The sequence below is a fragment of the Cebus imitator genome, unplaced genomic scaffold (assembly GCF_001604975.1).
Source record: "Cebus imitator isolate Cc_AM_T3 unplaced genomic scaffold, Cebus_imitator-1.0 Scaffold317, whole genome shotgun sequence".
In the NCBI taxonomy this organism is placed as follows: domain Eukaryota; kingdom Metazoa; phylum Chordata; class Mammalia; order Primates; family Cebidae; genus Cebus; species Cebus imitator.
In genome coordinates, this window is record NW_016107632.1 from 2,456,441 (window position 1) to 2,475,766 (window position 19,326).

General features: G+C 38.8%; 1 protein-coding gene across 23 annotated transcripts in view; it reads right to left on the bottom strand.

The window, feature by feature from the left end:
• RBFOX2 (RNA binding fox-1 homolog 2) overlaps positions 1-19,326 on the bottom strand; it is a 291,883-nt gene that overhangs the window by 154,662 nt on the left and 117,895 nt on the right. Inside the window, exon 1 of one of the 23 annotated variants that reach the window (XM_017504060.2) lies at positions 5,692-5,749. The exons of the other annotated variants lie outside the window; for them this stretch is intronic. Coding sequence (XP_017359549.2) covers positions 5,692-5,706 — 15 coding nt within the window. The 5' untranslated portion in view covers positions 5,707-5,749. Of the gene's footprint in view, positions 1-5,691; positions 5,750-19,326 lie in introns of those variants that run through there. 23 annotated transcript variants of the gene reach the window in all.

Genomic DNA, 19,326 nt, shown 5'->3' on the forward strand with positions numbered 1-19,326 from the left:
GCGGAGGGGAGGGGACGGGGCAGGGGAAGAGAGAAAGGGAGGGGAGGGGAGGGGAGAGGAGGTGAGAGGAGGGAAAATTTATTTTTCTCCAAGCATTAACTTCTCTTCTTGCTCTACCTCCTTCCTAGACCATTATCATTTTAAGCCATTATGAGACCCGCCAAGGGTATGCAGATTTCTCACAATAGAGGAAAGCCTCTACCTTTCCTTATATTTCCAGACCTAGGTGGTCATGTAAACAGTATTTCCTCTTGAACATCTCAAAGTTACCCCAAGTACCAAATCCAAAACCAAACCCATGATCCCTTTCATCTTCCCTCCTACAAAAAAACCTGGTCCTCTTCCAAATTATAACATCCTGTCAATTTTCCCTTCTGAACCTCTCATACAATTCCACCGCTTCCCTCTAGCCTGTTCTATCGTGACATTCCCTGTCACTGAGACTCTTACAATCACCTAACTTCTCTCTGGACTTTTACTCTCCTCTAATCTATGTAGGCATCTTTTTAAAAAACAAATCTAATTATAAACGTCACTTCACCCTACTCTCAATCCTACTTAGAATCTTTTAATGGCTTTTCACAGTCAAATACCTATCACAGTACCTGACCTTAAATGTTATCTGAACTGAGCCGTTGTCTACATTTTGTGGTAACTCAATTTACTATTAAGTCTAGTTCCCTAATTGTGTAGATGAATTAGAGTGGCAAAATAGTGATTAAAAAGCACTAAATGACTGACTAACATGAAACCTGAATAATAAGGCATTGTTATTACCTTATTTTTGCCTCACACAAAAGAACTTCCAGGAAACTCTCACAGATTATCTCAATAATCTCTTGGTCCCATTTTAAAGATTAGGAAGCAAGCTCAGATACGCTGACAAATGACACAATCAAAACCCAAAACTGTGACTTATAGTCTGTGATTTCCAAGTTTTATGATAAAGCCATCAGTTACTACTTCATTTCTAAAAGGACTGATATGTATTTTTCTAAGATTATTCCATGAATGTTCCTAAGAATATATCTTTTTCATAACCTGAAAAATCAAGGTATACACAATTAAGTAACTGTTTCAAGTAACTAAGGGTGACGAAAAGAGAATTCAGGTTTCCTTATTTTCATTTCTCTACTCTAGCCTTGTGCCATACTTAACAGTAGTATAGGTAGTACCCTCTAATCTGTGGGAAATATGTTCCAACACCCCCAAGCAGATGCCTGAAACTTTGGGTAGTACTGAATTCTATATATACTATGTTTCTTTCTATACATATACACTATACATATGATTAAAATTTAATTTGCAAATTAGGCATAGTAAGAGATTAGTGGTAACTAATAATAAAATTGAATAATTACACTACAATAAAAGTTACACAAATGTGGTTTCTTTCTCTCTCTCAAAATATCATAATACTTTTGGACTGTGACTGACCTTGGGTAACTAGACCTACAGAAAATGAAGCCATGGATAAGGAGGATTACTATACTGATAAACTGGAAACCAATGAACAAATAGAAGGTTAACTGTAGTACGGCAAGTTTTAGGGATGGACAAACCACAGTTCAAATTCTAACTCTGACAACTGTAAATTGTATGACTTTAGCAAGTTACTGAAATATCTGCTTTCTCATCTGTAAAATGAAGATAATAGCTAACTTCCAGGTGCACTGAGGACTAAATGAAATGTTATCACTCAATAGACAGTTTAAAACAAAACAAAAACAACAGCTTCTCCCAAAAGAAGACAATGTAAAATGAAATACAAGCCATCGTCTTTTATGTTTGTTTGTTTGTTTTCTGAGACGGAGTTTTGCTCTTGTTGCCCAGGCTGGAGTGCAATGTTGCAATCTCTGCTCACTGCAACCTCCGCCTCCCGGGTTCAAGAGAGTCTTCTGCTTCAAGAGTAGTTGGGATTACAGGCCTGCGCCACCACGCCCGGCTAACTTTGTATTTTTAGTAGAGATGGGGTTTCTCCATGCTTGTCAGGCTGGTTTCAAACTCCCGACCTCAAGTGATCCACCCACCTCAACCTCCCAAAGTGCTGGGATAACAGGCATGAGCCACCGTGCCCGGCCTAAGAGCCATAGTTTTTAAAAGATGAGACTGAGTTTCCAGGTCTGCCATTTACTGCTTGTCATGTGCTTCTCATGGTCGCTTCCTCACTTGACAACAGAAATAATGATATTTAGTCCTTAACAATGTTGTGAGGATGAACTAACACATAAAAGCACCTTCTTAATTGAATAGCATACAAAAATCATTACTACCTGTGTACACATTCCCTACCATGATGCTATAAATTTGTTAAGGGCACACTATGTCTTTAACCTTTAATCATCTTTGTATTTGCAACAGCTAGCTCTACCCGTTATGGGCATTCATTAAATGTTGGCTGAACTGATTTATTAAGAAGATGGAATTGATCTATGACGAAACAACAGTTCAAAATAAAATCCAGAAGTTAATCCATACAGAGTATGAGTAAGAGAGTGCCTGGTGCCTGTCTAGCTAATACTGCTCAGACAGGGAGAACACATCCTGTCTTCTGGTAATTTAAGTTAAGTGGTCTATAATTATGTTTATTGGATATAAATTATATAATCATTAAACAAGTTCCCTCAATATAGGAATCATATCTCTGCCTGTCTCTTTCTCTCCCTGTTTTTGATGATGATGATGATAGATGGAGAATAAATGACATAATGAATTCTTACTGGTACCATACACCTCAAAAAAAAAAAAAAGTTTACAACAAACAATGGGAATTTTCTCCATCAGGAGGCAACCTTAACAAGGGCTCCCAAGCCATGAGTACTTAACATACAAATTAAGAGGGAAAATATTTTAGAGAAAACTAGTTTGTGTTTATCATCAAAGTTCTCCCTATATAAATTCAAAGATACCCTCAACATGATAGAGAAAACACTTTGGGGTGGTGAGTAGTCTGCCTATGCAAATGTTCAAAGCAAAAAGTTGACTTGTACTAGTTATTTACTGAGTAACTATTGTGTGCCACTTCATTATGTTAAGTATGTTTCATAGATTATCTTAAAACTTTACAAAAATCCTGAGTGCCACTATTTTTCCTATATGACAAATGAAACTAAGGTTCAGAGAGGTTAAGTAACTTGTTAACAGTCATACACTTGAAAATGGCAGAGGTGGGATTTAGACCTAGTCAAGTTTCTGAAACCTATATTCTCTTCACCACCTCATGCAGCCAACTGACATTACCTAATTCACTAAAAAAGAGGATGACTCAACAAGAAAGCGGGGAGAAAATCTGCCAAAGCAGCATAGAGAGAGGTAGCATTCTATCTCAGAGTTCTAGACACATAGGAGCAAATTAATGAGCTGCATCTAACTACACAGATGAAAACGCTTGGATAAGTTATAACTCTTACTCTTCAATTCTATAGGTTCTAAAAATGTCCATCTGCATCAATTCAGAGGTACTGACAACTGAACATAGTTCAGTAATTTTTCTAGAATACTCAGAATGCCTCTGACCCATTACCGGTACCAAACCAAACATGCAATGGAGGTGATATATGCATGTATGACGGTTTTCTCTGTTTACCTGGACCTAAACATCCTTGCAGAACTAGGCATCTTTCAGGCATATCTACTGCTACATAAAATTCACTTCACAGAATTTCAGAATCAGAAGAGGTTCAGTTCAATTATCTTATGGATGTGGAAACTGACTCTCAGAACAGTTAAATGACTGTCAAAAGTCCCATGGCTTGGTACTGGCTAAACCTACACTAAAACTCCCATCTCTTGTTTCTAGTCCACAGCAGCTCCTCTGTGCCTCGCACTAAATGCTTGACCACCTAGGTTTTCTTCTACATATCTCGGTATTATTCAGCTATAGCTCCTTCTGCATATCCTCAATGAAGTAAACAAAGGTGTGGGGCACTGGGCTAGACGATACAAATAATAAAACAGAGAGAGCTGACCTGCTTTTTGCCCTCTAGGCAGTGCTACCTAAACCTTCAGGTGTCATGGCACACACAGGAAATACCGTTTATAGCACAAAGTGATAAACAAATTAGGGCACACATGATCAAAGTGACCAGGGGACTCCCGAGCCCAGCTGGCTGCTCCAAGGGTTGTGGGGTATAGTAATCTTGACATATTTTAATCTCAATCTGGCATGTGGCATTGGTAGGGAAGCTCTGTTCTGGGGTTAGTAAGTAAAAAGAATTGAGATAAATACACAAATAACTGCAACATGAGCACAAAGGAAATAACTAAGGAGACTGTCACTGTCTGCTTTCATCAAACATTAAGTGAGTGAAAATGAGATTAATTCAACTGGCTTCCTTTCATAACTCCTCTTCCAAACAAATCAAAAGACAGAGCAGTCCATCGTTTGGGTCAACAGGGCTGATCAATCCCAATCACAAGGCTGCAAAGAGCCTGCACAAATGACTAGTTTACAGGGAGGCAAAAACTACTTAATTCACATTAGTGTGTCAGAAAAGTTCTGAGCTCTTACAAATACTACAAAAAAAAAATCAATAGAGGAGAGAAAATAATATTTCAAGGTCATATTCAAACACGAAGGGACAAGCAGAAGCAGCAGCCCCTCCCAACACACACGCATATACATCTTCTGTGAACAAGTTCCATCGCAGTAAACTCAGTTAAAATTCCCTTTCTGATATTTATAAATTTAGCCTGCATTAGCCAAGTAGGTTCCTGCAATTCCAGACATCTGGGTTGAAGGGCAAAGGGCAAAGGGAAACTTTCAAAAAGCTGACTAGTAGACAACGGCATCACGTCTAGTAAGCTCCCTTAGCAACACACAACAGCTGTTTGCTCAAGAGACATACTGCCATCTTTGCAACGAACTATAAGATGTTCTTGTCTTAACAACTCAAAATTGCAGGCAAGGGCAGGGGGGTGGATTCTGTATTATTTCCCCGACATTCCTCTAAAAGTTATCACATTTCATAATTTACAAACTTGTCCAGTCCCAGGAAGTTTTCCTCCATCCCAAACTAAAATACTACAATTAACGGTAAATTATAATAATAGAAGGTTCTACATTCCTGGTAAATATAAAATGCTTTATAACATCTGATTATTAATTACTATTCTAACTACTTTAGACTTGATCTCTAACTATGGGCAAGTCACTCTTTGTGACTTAATTACTTTCCTCATACAATTTTAATAACAGTAGTGAGTGACCTACTTCACAAGAATGTTGTGAAATAAAAATTATTAGATAAAAACTTATGAAAGCTTATTCCTAATTAATAATCATGCCACCTACTGGCTCTCAATATGTAAAGACATGGCTTATCAAGGTCAGTACCCCCAAAACAAAACACAAGTTGATCCTGACCCACCAAGAAGACTGCAGTTCCTGAAGCAACCAGCTCACTTCACCTGCCCCACTTGCCTTCTCCAAACCCACCAAGCCCAGGGGATGATACTGCACAGGGAGTTCAGCCCTTGCGCCTAAGTCTGACAAGATAAACAACATAGTGGGAGGGAAAAAAACAGTGTCACAATCACTGCTAGGTTTTAAAAACCTAACACCTTGGAACAGAAGGGGATGTGGCAGTCTGTGCTCTGTGGGGAGGCCATTTGTGCAAGAGCAGAATCTCGCAGCTTTCCACTCCTTATATGTGCAAGTGCAAACCCTCACCCACAGCACTCTGTACTCACCCAGAGGTACATCATGTCAGATCGGGCTGCTCAAACTCAGCGGTCAGTTGATCCTGGACTGCAAAAAGGCACTTCAGTGAACCGTAGGAAAGAAGATGCCAGAACTGGGGGGAAGGGGGACACGGGTTCAAGGTGCGGAGAAACCCCCCAAAATCACTTGAGTTAAAAAATCCTTTAAAAAAGACTGGTCTCCTCCCCCCTCCTCTCCAACTGACTGTTCTGTTGTTCTCTCTCCTCCCCTCTCACCCTCCCTCCGTCCCTCCCTCTCCCTTCCTCTCTCTCTCTCTCTCTCTCTCTCTCTCTCTCTCACTCTCTCATTCTCTCTGGGAGTTCCCAGTCCTGAGTTTCTGAACTAGAGTGTACAGCACACTCTCTCTGTATTTGCCTTCAGGGAATCTCTCTCTGTAATTCTACTTCTAGAAACACAGTCACCACTCACAAAGATTATTGCAAAAGACAGGGATGGGTGGGGTCAGTAATAAACCACCAGCACCAGTTTCTAGTGCTAGATGTAAATTAGTTTAAGATGAGTTCTTTAAACATGAATGAAACAATCAAAAAACTCTGCCCTCTAAGATCAAGGCGAGTCAGCCAAGCTTCCCCTATGCTCCAATTCTGAAGCCTCTTGCAGAAGCCAAGCATGCACACAGAACCTGCCCCAGAGCCCACATTCCTTTCACACAATGTCTGCTTGACACCACTATTCTTTGTCATTTCACCACCAATAATTCTCAATCTTACAATATTTTAAAACACAGGAAAACTTAGATATAAAACTGAACAGGCTTTTCATCCTTTTTATTACTATTGCCCTAGTTCAGATCAACATAGCCTAGCTTCTGAAGGAGTCAAGTGCATCATGAGCTCCTAGCATGATACGGACACTTTACTAACCACACAGACAGGCTAAGGTACACGGCCTGCCTTTAAATTCTAGATCTAGAAGACTATCGTGATGGCCTGGGGAAATTTTCCAACCTGTCCAGGCTTCTGTTTCCTCAACCAAAAAATAAGTGTAATACTCCTTTCGGAGGTGCTGTAATGATGTAACTATGTAAACCATCTGCCATGTTCCTGGTGACCACCAGGATTTCTAATTTCTAATTTTAGTTCAGTTCAAACATTTATTAAGTGCCTCCTATATGCCAGGCAAGTTTCATTCATTACACCCAGTGGTGAACAAGTATCAAATAACCTAATGGTTTTTATTCAGAAAACAATAGAGTTATTCCCCATATTCTAATGCTAATACCAATGTCCATGCTTGGTCCCTGATTCCCTGACCCATTTCTCCATGTTCAAATCCAAAAGCACACCCCGGTGGTGAATGAGCTCCTTTCTCTGTGGGGCCTGTTGTTTGTAACATGACACTGACCACCTCTGCAGGCTACTACTCCAATCATATCTCCTTTCCACATCTTCCAGGGTGGAGATCTAACATCTGGTCTTGGCTCATCTATTTTTGGCCATGGAGTCTTTGGCGTAAGTACCTGGCACACAGTAGGTGCACAAAACATTCTCAAAGGGTAATATGTTTTGAGGAATATTCCACTCCTTCCACTCATTAAAGAAAAAACAAAACAATATAAAAAGCAAACAAAAACCACCTTCCAGCTGCCTCAGGGTTTTGATTCCCCTTCAAGACATGTTGAAACAGCTACTTTCTCTTTATAAAATCTCCAAGTAAGGTCTACAAGTCTCACACTCAAGGTAGGCCCCATGCAGGTACTTTGGCTCTCCCTACCTAATACTTCCCACTATATGTGCTCCGGGCTTAATTACCTGCCATAGTGGGGTTTCTCACTTTTCCTTTACTTCCACACTAAACACATGCTTTCCACAGAAGAGCCTTTTCTCTCCTCCCACTTTAAACTCCCAGCTCATTTAAACTTGGAAAGGTGGAGCAGGTATTCATCTTGGCCTCACCCAAACCTTTTCTTTTTCTTTACAATGAATCTCTCTGCTTCTTCTGAAGGCAGGATTACCACATTTCTAGTACAAAAGAGGAATAAGGACTTCTAAGCCTGAAACTGAGACGGCCTGTTTTCTAAATAAAAAAGGAAAATAAACCTTGACTTTCCATAAACTGTTACTTAGACTCTTTTACATGTCCATAATCAGTTTTTATATACAACTTTCCTCTCTAGTTTCACAGCTCCTGCCCTAAATCTTACGTCAGAACCCTAAACTATACTCTAAATAACTATATTAAAATTACAGTGATAAGAGATTAGTTTTTCAAACTCTTTGAAGAGTCTTATTATTACTGACTCTCATTCATTTTTTTTGAGACAGGGTCTCATTCTGTATCCCAGGCTGGAGTGCCGTGGTGTGATCTTGGCTTATCACAACCTCTGCCTCCCAGGCTCAAGCGATCCTCCCACCTCAGCCTCTAGAGTAGCTGGGACCACAGGTGCACACCACCATGCCTGGCTAATTTTTTTGTATTTTTGGTGGAGATGGGGTTTCACTATGTTGCCCAGGTTGGTCTCGAACACCTGACCTCAAGCAATCTACCCGCCTGGGCCTCCCAAAGTGTGGGATTACAGGCATAAGCCACTATGCCCAGCCGTCAGTCATTCATTCTTAACCAAGTATCAATAAAATAAATACAATGAAATTTTGGATTTTCATACTGTAACTTTATAGTGTTATCTTTTAATCAAGTTTGGGAGAGGATAAAGATAAAAGACATACCCTGCAGCAAAGCAGGAGAAAAATACCGAGAAAAGAAACCCTCAAAATAAAGTAAGAAAAGTTTAAATATGTCACAAAAACTCTGAAACTAGCTCTAAAATTCCTACAGATGGAACCATTATAAACTTATTTTAAACTACAGGAAGGGCTTGTAAATTCCTACTATAAATGCATCCGTTCCCTTTCTGATCATAATCTTTAAAATTAGGTGGTCAGTCTGGTCCACCAACTCTTCTGGTATGTTTCCTTTATGAATACATACAAAAACCAAAAACCCACAGGGAAGCTAAGCTATCTTTTTTATACATGCTCCTGCATGTTCACATTTTTCTACCTTAAAAAAAAAAAAGGCAAGAAAGAAAAGAAAGGGAAACAAAGTGGTAAGAGAAAAAAAGATTTCTTTCCAATTATCAAAGTCAAATAAGGAAAGTTATGCTTTATAGCTATGGACAATCCACATTAAGAGACAAAAAGGTGTAAAAATTCCACACTATAAAGAGACTCTAAAAAGAATCATAATCTTATACACAGAGATTAAGATGCATACATATTTCATTCTAACAGGAGAGTATGTTACCAGACTGTGTGACTGTACTCTGAAGCTTATCAGCCTATCTATTAATTCAGAGGAGAAAATCCATCAATTTGAGCATTGACGAAAGCCTTCTGAGGAGGGCCCACAGAGGAAGTTTCTGGCATGCTTGCTTCTGAGAAAGAAAAATCAGATAATCTGGGACAGCAATATAGGTATTGTCAATAATTCTAACCTTGCATCCTGAATTCCTACTTCTCAAAAATGCTGCATTTTGCAATGTAAAGGGTATGGTGGGCAGAAAGGATGTAGAGCCACATTTTAGATTCTCTGCCTCTGACTCCAATAATTCAAGAGGCTACTTGTTTTTGTTGTTGTTGTTTGTTTGTTTTTGAGATGGAGTCTTGCTCTGTGGCCCAGCCTGGAGTGCAGTGGCATGATCTCTGCTCACTGCAACCTCTAACTCCCGGGTTCAAGCAATTCTCCTGCCTCAGTCTCCCAGGTAGCTGGGATTACAGGTGTGTATCACCACACCAGGCTCCTTTTTTTTTTTTTTTTTTTTTTTTTTTTTTTTTAGTAGAGAAGGGGTTTCACCATGTTGGCCAGGATGGGAGGCTACTTGTTTTATATGACTTTCTCTGTGGTTATAAGAGGATAGTGGGGAGAAGTAGGCATACCTGGGGAGCCAGAACAATTTTTCAAAAATGTACCTGAGAAATCAGGCACTGAAAATTTTTCAAATGACATCCGAGGCAGCCCTCTATACATAATTTATATTCCTATCACTTTCTGGACTGGTAGAGAGAATGCAGGCTCACCATAACAACACTAAGCTAGAGAAATGAGATGTATAAGTATTGTTTATGAATCTGACTTAAAAACAAAAATTTGAAAGAATGAGGCTCTTTTTCTCTCACTTCCTCTCAGCTTAAAATAGCAGGGATTCCCACAGGGCAATCTCTAATAGAATTCTGTTACTCAAATGTGACACGTGGACCAGCATCAGCAGAATGAGCATCAACTGGAAGTTCCTTAGATTTGAAGAATCTCAGACCCCACCCTAGACGTACAAACTCAAAATCAAATTATAACAAAAGCCCCAGGTAATTCTCAGGCACACTGAAATCTGAGAAGCCGGTCTAGATGGAGGCAGTGGCCGCATGTGGCAGCAGTGACTCACGGGAGAAGGGGTAGATATGGTTGCCACTTTCCAATTAGGGAATGTAAACCACTGTGGAAGACAAAAGAGGGAACATTCCTCTCCTACTTGCTGGTTTCAATGTAAAACCACCAGCAACTTCTATTTACTCAGAGCATATTATGTACCACAACTCTGCATACATTTTCACACTGCATCTTCACAATATCTCTGTAAGATAGGCCCTATTATTATTTTCACAGATCAAAGGAAATTTAGGCCCAAAGTGGTTACATAATAGACTCATGGTCTCACAGCTAGTGAATAAAGGGACAAAAGTTCAATACTAGTTTTTAAGACTCCAAGATCGTTTCCACTAAAACATACTTATTCACTGACGAAACTGAATCAAGACTGGAAAAAAATCACTGAAAAACTTACCTTGGATATAATCTTGCACTCTCTCTCTTCCCATTACCAAGACTTTAAATAACAAATGAAGCCAGATGTGGTGTTGTGAGCCTATAATCCTAGCTTCTCAGAAGGCTGAGTGGGGAGGGTTTGTTTGAGCTCAGAAGTTTGAGACCAGCCTGGGCAACACAGTGAGACTCTCATCTCCAGAAAAAAGTGAAAAACAACAAGAAACGACAAATATAGGGTTTGGGAGTTGGTGTACACATACTGTACATAAGTTTCCAACAGCTGTGCACTGGCCAAAACACTGCTATTACTGATGTCATTAAGAGAAGAGACCCAGAAACTTGTGTGAACGGTGGTTACTTTCTATGATGTCTAAAATAAGCTCCAGATGTATACAAGGAGAAAGGGGTCCATCTCAAAGCTAGCCTCTTAGAGAAGGGAAACAGGTGATTTCTAAGGGCTCCTACTCCCAGTTATTAGGAAACCCAGAGCTACTATCCCCAAAACCAAAAACCGCATTATCTTGGCCAGGCACAGTGGCTCACACCTGTAATCCCAGCACTTTGGGAGGCTGAGGCAGGCGGATCACTTGAGGTCAGGAATTCAAGACCAGCCTAGTCAACATGGTGAACCCCGTCTCTGCTAAAAAGCAAGCAAACAAACAAAAAAATTAGCTGGGTATGGTGGTGCACCTGTAGTCTCAGTTACTCAGAAGGCTGAGACAGGAGAATCACCTGAATCCTGAAGACAGAGGTTGCAGTGAGTTGAGACTGCACCACTGCACTCCAGCCTGGGCAACAAAGTGAGACTCTGTCGAAAGAAAGAAAGGAAAGAAAGAGGGGAGAGGGGAGAGGGGAAAGGGGAAAGGACAAACGAATGAACTAGAAAACTGCACTAACCTAAGAGATCTTTCTTTCTTTACTATGTTTCAATTATACTCTCAAATAACTTCCCTTGTTTCTAACTAACTTGCTCTAGTATCCCCTCCACTACAATTTTTGACTTCATGAAATCCTCCCATCTCAGCCACTTTTTCATTATCTACCTGCTCTGGTTCTGCACCTCCTTTGTCCAACTTTGATGCTGTGTTCCATAATTATAATCTCTCCCTTGCAAATACCCTCAATCATTTGTCCTCTCCATCACTGCCACCTGACAAAACTCCAATCCTGGTTAAATGCGATTATCTGCATTTTCTAGTGCCTATGCCCAATCAGCTGAATGTTGCTGGCGAAAAATCACATAACCAAGCTGACTGACCTCACTATATATTTATGATCACAAACCTCAAATGACACTCAATGATGCCAAGCAATCCTACCAAAGCTGCCCTTGTAAACTTTCCTACTCCCCAAAATGACTATTCTTGCTTCTCCTCAAACCTCCTTCATTTGCTCTTCACTATTCACTCTAATTTTCTTCTTTTGTTTTTTTAACTGTTTGTTTTGAGACAGGATCTCACTCTGTTACCCAGGCTGGAGTGCAGTGGCACAATCATGATTCACTGCAGCCGTGACCTCCTAGGGGCAAACTGTTCTCCGGCTTCAGCCTCCCAAGTGGCTGGAACTACAAGTACATGCCACCACGCTCAGCTAACAACAACAAAAAAAAATTGTAGAGAAGTGGTAGGTCTTGCTATGTTGCCCAGACTAGTCTTGAACTCCTGGGTTCAAGCAATCCTGCCCCAGCCTCCCAAAATGCTGGGATTACAGCCATAAGCCACTGCACACAACCTCTTAGCTAATTTTCCATCTATGTCATTTTAAATGAGAAGCATTCAATCTCTTATCACTAAATCTAATGTCTTATAATAAATAAATGACTAAATGAACCCTAATTTTTTCAATTTTCCTTTGACCCCTCATCTTCCTCCAGCTACCTGCTATTTCCCTGCTCACCCCTTCAGGGTAAATAATCTTGAAAAAGTTGTTGTCTATACCTATCTCAATTTCTTTACCCCTCATTTTCTTCAATATACTCAAAACAAAGTTTCCAAGCCCTCCACTCCTTTAAATCAACTTATCAAGGTCTACTACTTCCACTTTTATCTGACCTCTTAGCAGGATTCAACAAAGTTGACATCCTACTTAAACATTCTCTTCTTCTAGCTTCTGATACTGTATACTACAATGTCGCTTTTTTTGTTGTTGTTTTTTCATGCATCATCAGTTATTCTGTTTCAGTATTTCTTTACAGCTTCTCCTTTGACAAACCTCTAAAAGGACAGTGTTCTTTGGAGTTCATCCTGAGTAGTCTTCTTTGAGTTGTCTCATCCATTCCCATCACTTCAAATACCATCAACATGTTAATAACTACCAAGTTACATCCTTAGCAGAGACCTCGTCCCATGCTCCAATATGGCTACTCAGCTGTCACACAAACATGTCAAATTAAACATGCCCAAAACTGGGTCTTTAATTCTCCACCATCACCACCCTTGAAATCCCCTGGCACTACCTGACAATTAAGAAAGCCAGAAACCCTTCCCTCACCCCTCATCCCTCACATCAGCCTACAGCAAGTTCTGCGTGTGACTTCACTTGATCTCCACTGCCACCACCTTAACCCAAACCACCATCATCTCTTTCCTGAGTATCACACTAGTTCCCCTATTTCCATTGTTGCTCCCTTCCAAAACAATCATCACACAGCAGCCAGAGAAACTTTGAGAAACAAACACCAGATCATATCACTCTCCCGCTTCTATGGCATCACATTACATTTTTTTTTTCTTTCCAAACTCCTTATGATGGTCTTTAAGGCCTTATGTGACCTGCTAGGTACCCACCTCTCCAATTTCACTTCATATCATATCTCCTCTCAATCACTGTTCTAAAGACACTCATCTTGTGTCAATTCCTCTCCTGCACACCCTTCATTTCCTCTTTTTGAAATCCCTCCTCATTCTACCTTCATTCTTTGCAAGGCTGGCTCCTTCTTATCTTTTAGATCTCATCTTAAATATCACTTCCTCAAATAAAACTCTCCAGACTACTCTATCTAGTTGGAGGTCTTTCCCCACAAGTCCATACTCTCTGTTAATGTGACCTATTTGTTTTATTCCTAGCGGTTACCAAAATCTTTTAATTATTTATGCATTTTTTTGTTTGTTTGTTACAGACTGCTCCATTAAAAAGTAATGTTTTGTATATGTCAGATACAACTGAGATCTTCTACTATGGAACATTTTATCCTTTGAGTTTTTGTTAGGGAAGGTCAAAGTTTTTTGTAGGAGTTTCTGGCACTCAGGCAACTATCTAACCAAGTCCTATAAATAAAGTTAGAGTGCTACTAATTTCACCCTAGTTACCAAAAGGACTCACAGCTTTGCCACAGATACAAACCATAAATAAACGCTGGTATCAATGGCTTTAGAATGCTATGCTTTTAAATAACTGTAATGTCAATATGAAAAGGCAGTTCCAATTTAATAATTTACTTTAACCTAATCTGATAATCTACATTACAAATTGTGTCCCTTCCAAAATTAAAAATTTATTCTTCTCAGCACTATAAAATAATAGCATCCTAGTTCAAGGTCTACTCTAATCAAGCTTGCTGTATTTAAGTTAGTTAACTACAGTCTAGAACTATGTCACCTAACATACAGCCAGTTGTCACATGTGGTCTGAATTTAATTAAAATTAAAAGTTTAGTTAATACTAGCCACATGTCAAGTGCTCAAGAACTACATCAGGATATCGTGACTATCAGAACGGATAGGGCAGACATAAAACATTTCTATCATCACAGAAAGTTCCATCAGACAGAGCTGTCCTAGAACATGGTAATAACCAGGAAGCAAAAAGGCCCTCTAAGTATCCAGAATTCCAAAACATTCATTCCAAAATTTTCAACTGGAGGAAAACTCCAGCAGGCCTTCTCTCTGGATCTATCTATTTTTATTTTAGAAATATTTCTGTCCTGGTTATCTGGCTGATTGTCCACCACAAATTTACAAAGCAAATTAAGAAAGGGAACTGGGAAGCAGTGGGGAATAAATACCAGAGGAAAAAGGAACACTATGTTAGAGGCAGCCAACATAGGAAACAAGAAAGATGAAGAGAAAAAAAAATCTAAAAAGCAGGCCAAATAGATAGATGATATGTGTCCAAATAGTTTCACTTAGTAAGGCAAAACCAGCAAAAGCTCCTAAAATATTAGTCTTTTATATTCCTAAACAATAACTGATGTTGATAATTGTGTTAAAACCATTGTAAAATGCTCACTATTTTACTGTTAAGAAGAAATACATTTTATAGTTACACAACACAATTTAGAAGGATTTATTTCCAAAATGACTGAATCTTAAACATCTTGGTCCTTAAAGAAGGGAAAATCCTCTCAGCTAGTTAGGATAGTCAACCATCAAGAAGAGAAATATTCTGCACAGTCACATTCAGGAGTTCAGTTCCATTAATATGAATGAATGCTGTTTACAGAGCAGGTAGTGACATGAAAATTAAGACAAGATTTTTCTATTTTAAAAAAAAAAAAAAAGACTTTTCTGTTTAATGAATTATGGCTTATCCATTCAGTGAAACACTGAACAGTAGAGCCTTGGAAAGGAGGATGAGGAAGCTCTTAAAACACCATTATGAAATACTCTAATTTAGTCATGCACTGCATTACAATGTTTCAGTCAATGATGGACCACATATGCCATGGTGGTTCTGCAGGATTATAATATCATATTTTTACTGTGCCTTTTCCATGCTTAAGATATGTTTAAATATACAAATATTTGCCACTGTGTTGCAATTGCCTACAGTATTTGGTACAGTAACATGCTGTACTGGCTTGCAGCCTAAAGGCATTAGGCTATACCATATGACATATAGTTAGGTATACATCTAGGTTTGTTTAAGTACTTTCTATGACGTTTTCACAATGAAGTCACCATTTCTCAGAACATGTCCTTATCATCAAGGCATGCATACTGCATATATCATTAAGCGAAAAAAGAAAGCCTTAGCAATGGCTTTTAAACCAGTGGTTTTTAAAATGGGAGGAAAAGGAGGAATTATATACAAGAAGTAAAAAACATTCAGTACCGATAGCAGAAACATACTGGGGACTCAAGGCAGGAATGGGAGAACAACTTTTCACAATATGACCATTTTGTACTTTTTAAAAATTAACTTATATAAATGTCATTTATTCAAAAAACAATAATCTTATATTTTATAAAAGTGAGTCCTCTATTCCCCAAAAATGTGTAATCTAATAACTTACCCAGGCTTCAAAAAAATTAAAGAAAAAAAAATCACACTTTTTCCTTTACCAATGATCAGATACATTTCACAGATACTTTATTCTCACTTAAAACCTTTTTCTATGGCCTGGCATGGTGGCTCATGTCTGTAATCCCTGCACTTTGGGAGGCCAAGGTAGGCGAATCTCTTCAGGTCAGGAGGCCAGCCTGGTCAACAGAATGAAATCCCATTTCTACTAAAAATACAAAAATTAGCCGGGTGTGGTGGCACACATCTGTAAGCCTAGCTACTCGGGTGGTTGAGTCACAAGAATTGCTTGAACCTAGAAGGTGGAGGATGCAATGAGCTGAGATCATGCCACTGCACCCCAGCCTGGGTGACAAATGAGACTCTGTCTCAAAAAAAAAAAAAAAAAAAAAAAAAAAAAAAAAAAAAAAAAAAAAAAACAGAAAACAAAACTCATTCTATACCATTTGAATTTCCATTTCCAACAAACTAATCAATTTTGGAAGAAAACTCAAAGTTGAACTTAAAATGGAAACTGTAATGATCTTTGTCATTATCTTGTATTATTTAGCTTTTAAAAAAATCTTTGTGTAAAGGTATATACATTTCAAGAAAAAAACATCTTGTTGGAAAACATGGCAAAGACTGGTTGAAAATATCCCAGGAAAGCTGCAGAGTGGTCTTCTATACCATGTGGGAGATAAGGTTGGGTCACTCTGATAGGCCCTGGAACTGAGAATGCTAGTGGCTTCCCAATATCCTCTCTTCCCTTCTTCCTTAGTAGCAAAACCCATTTTCATTTTAGCATGTTACTATACACACTCTACCCAGAAAAGGACTGCATCTTCCATCCTCCACTACAGTTAGGTATGGCCCTAAGACTAATTCTGACCAATGAGATATAAGCAAAAATGTTACGTGGAACTTCTTGGAAGTTTCCTTAAGCGGGGGCAGGGGGAACACCCCTCTTTTCTTCCTCTCAAACTGCTTTGTGGAAAGGGGAAAATGAGGGCTAGAGGACAGCAAACATCTAGGCCCATCCTACAGTCAGAGAAGCAAACAGCAGTAAGGATCCTAAATCCTTAGTAACCACAGAGCACCATATTATCCTGGACTGCCTAATTCCAGACTTTTTTTATGAAAGACAAATGAATCTCTCTCTTGTTTAAGACTCTTTGTGGGGAGGAGGAGACTGTTATATGCTAAACTTAATCCTAAATGTTTTCAACAATAAAAATCAAAACTCAGTTTTTTTGTTTTTGTTTTGTTTAAGACAGACTCTTGCTCTGTCACCCAGGGTGGAGTGCAGTGTCGTGATCTAGGCTCGCTGCAACCTTCACCTCCCAGATTCATGTGATTCTTCTGCTCAGCCTCCCAAGTAGCTGGATTACAAGCACCCATCACCATGCCCAGCTAATTTTTGTATATTTAGTGGAGACGGGTTTTTTGCCATGTTGGCCAGGCTGATCTCAAACTTCTGACCTCAAGGGATCCGCCTGCCTCAACCTCCCAAAATGCTGGGATTACAGGTGTGAGCCACCGTGCCTGGCCCAAAACTCAATTTCACTTGAAACAACAGAAAGCTTTATGTACATCAAGAGTGTGCAAATTTGATGACTAAAAGGGAGACTGTCGAAGAATCTTGAAATGACTAGGCAGGAAGTTTAGGCCAAAAAGTCAACTGGTGTATCACTCTGATCAACTATCCATAACTATTCCACATTAAAATGATAGAAATAAAATTTTAACTTAATCATTCTTGAATTCATGAGAAAAAGTCAACTATGTATACTCTCAGTTTCTTCATCTGAAAAATGGAGTCAATAATGCCTACATTACAGACATGTTGTCAAACTCAAAAAGAGAACAAATGTTCTTCAGCTTACAATGGGATTTTGTCCTTATAAACTCATCAGTTGAAAATACAGCAAGTCAAAAATGCATTTAACACACCTAACCTACCAAACATCACAGCTTAGCCCAGCCTACCTTAAACATTCTCAGAACACTTGTATTAGGTTACAGTTGAGCAAAAGCATTTAATGCAATGCCTATTTTATAATAAAGTGTTGAATATGTCCTGTAATTTACTGAATATTGTAACAAAAGTGAAAAAATGGATGCTTGAATGGTTTCTACTGAATGAATATTGGTTTCTACTGAATGTGTATTGTTTTTGTACCATTGTAAAGTCAGAAAACTGTTAAGTCAAACCATTCTAAGTTGCGGATAGTTTAACATCTATATGTTAAACTATTCGTAAACAGAGCATTATATACTACTATTATCATTACAATTACCACCACAATAACCCACTTTTTGGTGAGTAATAAAACAAAAAAGATTAAATAAAAGCTATTACATAGGTAGAAACTTGGGTTTGGGGCTCAAGGAATTCAGTGAGCTTGTCAAGTCTCTTTCACCAAATTTCTGATCTTGCTGTCTTTCAGAAAATCATTATATCAGGCTTGGTGCAGTGGCTCATGCTTCTGGTTGCAGCTACTCAAGAGGCCAAGAGAGCATCACTTGGGACCAGGAGTTTGAGACTAGACTAAGCAACACAGCAAAATCCAGTCTCTTAAACATATATATATATATGAAAAATATAAATTACATCAGGAATTTCAGTTTCCTTCTTTAAAGTATGGGGGAAAGAAGGGAGTTGAGAGGTTGAAAGGGTGGGGGGAAGAACAACAGTTGTAGAAGGCTTCAAGTAATTAGGAAGTAAGATACATACAAAATATATAAACCTGTTCTAGGATTTCCCAAGTTGTCAAAAGGTAGTACAACAAGTTTAAAAGTACTGCTAGCAATATTTTTCTTCATTGAAAAGAAAAATACTAAATACAAATATAGTTTCTACTTAGTATGTAACAGTCTATCATTAAAAGCACAATGTCATCCAGAAATAAGGATAACGTGTGAGTTCCCCTGCTGGAGTGCAATGGCACAATCTCAGCTCACTGCAACCTCTGCCTCCTGGATTCTAAGCGATTCTCCTGCCTCAGCCTCCCGAGTAGCTGGGATTATAGGCACAAGCCACAAATCTGGCTAATTTTTTCGTATTTTTAGTAGAGACGGATTTTGCCATGTTGGCCAGGCTGGTCTCAAACTCCTGGCCTCACGTGATCTGCCCACCTTGGCCTCCCAAAGTGTTGGAACTATAGGCGTGAGCCACCGTGCCCAGCCTTACATTCTTCTTAGGCCGAAAAGGAAGATAATTTTTAACCAGTACATAAAGGCATAAACAATACAAATGGAATCTATTTTGATGATAATCATATTATAAATATTTACTTAATTTCAACAAAGTCATGGATTTTTGCTCTTTAAGCAAAATATACCTGAATCTCTTTAATTTTTGTACCTAAAAATGATTTATCTTCTCCAGAATGTGTTTAAAGTTTGACAAAAAGCCAATGAAGTCACTTCTTGAAGCCATTAACTCATCTTTGACACTACTTCTGGTGACTTTAATACACACACACACATTGTACATGAGTCATACTGGTGCTGTGTTGTTCAATTCATTACATTTTGGAAAGTTATCTCTGGTCAAATTAACTTTGAGAAACATGCTTTAAGCAATTTTACTGTTTGCCCAATTTGAGATTTTCGTAGACTTC